Below are 2,980 nucleotides of genomic sequence, written 5' to 3'. Positions count from 1 at the left end.
GCTGAGGGGAGCCCTCCTCGCTCTCGGCAGCTCCCTGGCAGGAGGGGGCAGAGACACAGGGATGGGTCTGTTCAACTAAGGAACAAGAGATAGGACAGAGGAAATGGCCTCAAGTTGCTCCAGGGGAGGTTTAGATTGGACATTAGGAAAAATTTCTTTACTGAAAGGGAGATGAGACATTGGAACGAGCTGCCTAGGGCAGTGGTGGAGTCCCCTGGAAGACACCAACAGCGCTTCAGCTGGTCCCAGCACCAGGGCTGTGGCTTTTCTAAGTCCCTAGAATGTGAAGGAGTAAACAGCGGTGACTGGGGCTCAGATACACCTCACGGGATTTACACACCTACCATAGTAAAAAAGCTTCATTTAAAAGCCTCAGATAAAGAAAAAGGAGCATATGCAGAGCAGAGCTCCTCACAGATCCTGCTGTGGACTACAGGGCAAGCCTTGAAGTGGCAAGTTTAGACTAAAACGACTGATTTCTAGAATTACAGTAGGATCAATCTCATTCTGGAGCAGAATTTCTACACAGAATTTCTACACAACCCTCGTGAGGCAGCTCCAGAAAAGCCAACGGGCAAGACAGATCAAAACTTCGGGGGGGTTTTAGTCATTGATTTTAAAAATGAAACAAGCCGGTACCCGAGTTCACCGCATCGTAACACATTTCACAGTCACCCTTTGAAACAAATGTGAGAGCAGGTGATACTCCAAAAGAGGCGGCTCCTTCCCATGGATTATTCCAGCGGGATCTAAGTGCCTGGTGGGGGCAGAGGGTAAACGCGAGAGTTTTTTTCCCTTGTAGGGATGGGGAGTTGCTTTACCAGGAAGGAGGAGTTGGCCGCTGTGACAGTTCCGTGCGGTTTGACAAAAGCCGGCTTCAGCTTGCCCATCTGCTCCATCGAGGAAGGACGGATCCCGTTATCTTTGGTAACGGTATCTTTGCCTGTCGATGCAAAAAAAAAAAAAGTGTATTTAAACCAGGAAAGTCAGCAACATACGTGAATTTGCTCCTTGGGAGTCCAGGGGGAAAGATAATCAGGGAACTGTGCTTTTTTATGACAAGTGGGAGAAGGAAACGAGGGAAAGAATCCATTTGTGGTAGCAGGATATTTAACATATCTGCAAAGCAGCACTTCAAAATCAAATCTGCATCAAGACTGAGAAAATGAAGCACTGCAATCTGTTTACTGGAAGAAAAAAAATTGACCTACGTGGAAAACCCAGTCGATGAATTTAAATTCAGATTATAAAGCTCAAATTGTAGAACTGGGCCTCCTTATGGGTATGTATGGTTTTATGTAGGTTTTTGGGTTTTATATACGAAGAAGTAAGAGCACCAGGAAGAGCCAAATATATGAATCTTTAACAACAGCAACTGCTTAAATAAGCCAAAAAGTACCAATTTTAGACTAAAGACAGTATGTAACGGAGGACGTAGAAAAGTAAGATCTCTCCAGGGGAGTAAATACAGAGTTAAAAAAATGCCCAATCTGAACAGATATTACACCCAAGCGTGCCCATGGGCCAGCGGCGGGGAGGGCAGAAATAAGGCCACAGAAAGGATGGCTTCAAGCTTCTCCCCAAACTGGTTCCTGTCTGGTCAACCGGCATCTACCAAGCGAAATACATTTCAGCTCCTCCTCTCCAGCACCTGATTTGTCAGAGCAGGATTTATGAGGTTTTCTAGAAGTTGTTAATAGCTTGGGGTCAAAAGATGGGTTCTCTTGCCTCGCTGAAAGAGCAGCAGGGGATTCGTGGTGGAGCCATTCTGATTCTCCTCACTCTGTCCCCACACCAGCACAGATACGAGGAGGGCAGCACAAAATTTAGAGGCCCAAGGACACGTTTATAGATTTAGATACGCTTTTAGAAACGTGCTATTTTTCCAGCATTTCTGAGAGTTAAAATCCCTCTCAGACACGCAGAACACCCTAAATCCCCAGCACTTCCCCTCCTCTTCAAAACGAAATATTTCTTTGTTGAGCTAGAACACGGTAGCAAGGAAACACGCGTGCTTTTACCTGGCACTTTGAAGGGGACCACGTCAGCCAGCAAGCCCCCATCCTGGGCTTTCTTAGCCAGCGTGTGCGAGCGGAGCGCGTACTCGTCTTGTTCCAAACGGGAGACGGAAAAGGCAGCGGCCAGACGATCGGCAGAGTGCCCCATGGTCTCGCTGGTGGAGAACTCGGCCACGGCTGGGAGCTACAGAACAGGGAAATAAAGTCAGCACACGGCCACGGCCATCCCTCAGGAGAAACATCAAAACTGAAAAGTTGGGTAAGCCCCGCACGGCGAGGCCCTTCTGTTAAAGTCAGAGGTAATACACAGCGACCGCCACAGAAGCGACATGGTCGAAGGTATTAGAGGGACCAGAGCCTTCAGAGATTTTAGAAAAAAATAGATAAAAAGGAGGTCAAGACTGCTGCTGACCCCTGGGCTTCACAAACCACACCGGATTTTCAGACACAAAGAGCAGCTGCCTTGGGCTTCTCACAAGGGCTCCCCTACAAAGGGCAGCTTGACCTTTTGGGCTGAGGGGAAACATCACGTCCTGGGACCTTAAACCTCCTTGTCACACGCGTTCACAAGCAAAACCAGAGGCCGCAGGGGATTCTAGCTTGGCTTTCACTTTTCCAGCGGCACACAGCAAAAACCTGCACACAATTACAGCTGCCATTTTCATAGAATCACAGAATCATTAAGGTTGGAAAAGACCTCCAAAATCAATCCCACCCATCAACCCAACCCCCCCACGACCACTAAACCGCATCCTGAAGGGCCACATCTACGCATTCTTTGAACACCTCCAGGGATGGCAACTCCACCACTGCCCTGGGCAGCCTGTTTGTATCTTATCTGGACTTTGGATCTCACCTGTCTGCTGTCCACACGCTGTGCTTCGCCATGCGCATGCTAAAGGCAAGCGGCAACGTCACCCAGGTGCAGATCTGTTGCTGTGTGTGAGGGCAGGAGGCTCTGC

At 48.5% G+C, this 2,980-nt stretch overlaps 1 protein-coding gene across 1 annotated transcript in view; it reads right to left on the bottom strand.

Annotated features, from left to right (window-relative positions):
- Positions 1 to 2,913, bottom strand: part of HADHB (hydroxyacyl-CoA dehydrogenase/3-ketoacyl-CoA thiolase/enoyl-CoA hydratase (trifunctional protein), beta subunit) — a gene marked incomplete at both ends in the record, with an annotated part of 6,185 nt that extends 3,272 nt beyond the window's left edge. Inside the window, 3 exons of the mRNA XM_009875266.1 lie at positions 822 to 943; positions 2,022 to 2,202; positions 2,875 to 2,913. Of these exons, the coding sequence (XP_009873568.1) occupies positions 822 to 943; positions 2,022 to 2,202; positions 2,875 to 2,913 (342 nt within the window). The remainder of the gene's footprint in view (positions 1 to 821; positions 944 to 2,021; positions 2,203 to 2,874) is intronic.
- Between the last annotated feature and the right edge of the window lie 67 nt (positions 2,914 to 2,980).

The sequence above is a fragment of the Apaloderma vittatum genome, unplaced genomic scaffold (assembly GCF_000703405.1).
Source record: "Apaloderma vittatum isolate BGI_N311 unplaced genomic scaffold, ASM70340v1 scaffold26008, whole genome shotgun sequence".
NCBI lineage: Eukaryota > Metazoa > Chordata > Aves > Trogoniformes > Trogonidae > Apaloderma > Apaloderma vittatum.
Note: the sequence above shows the minus strand (reverse complement) of the source record. Positions and strands in the feature narration are given on the sequence as shown.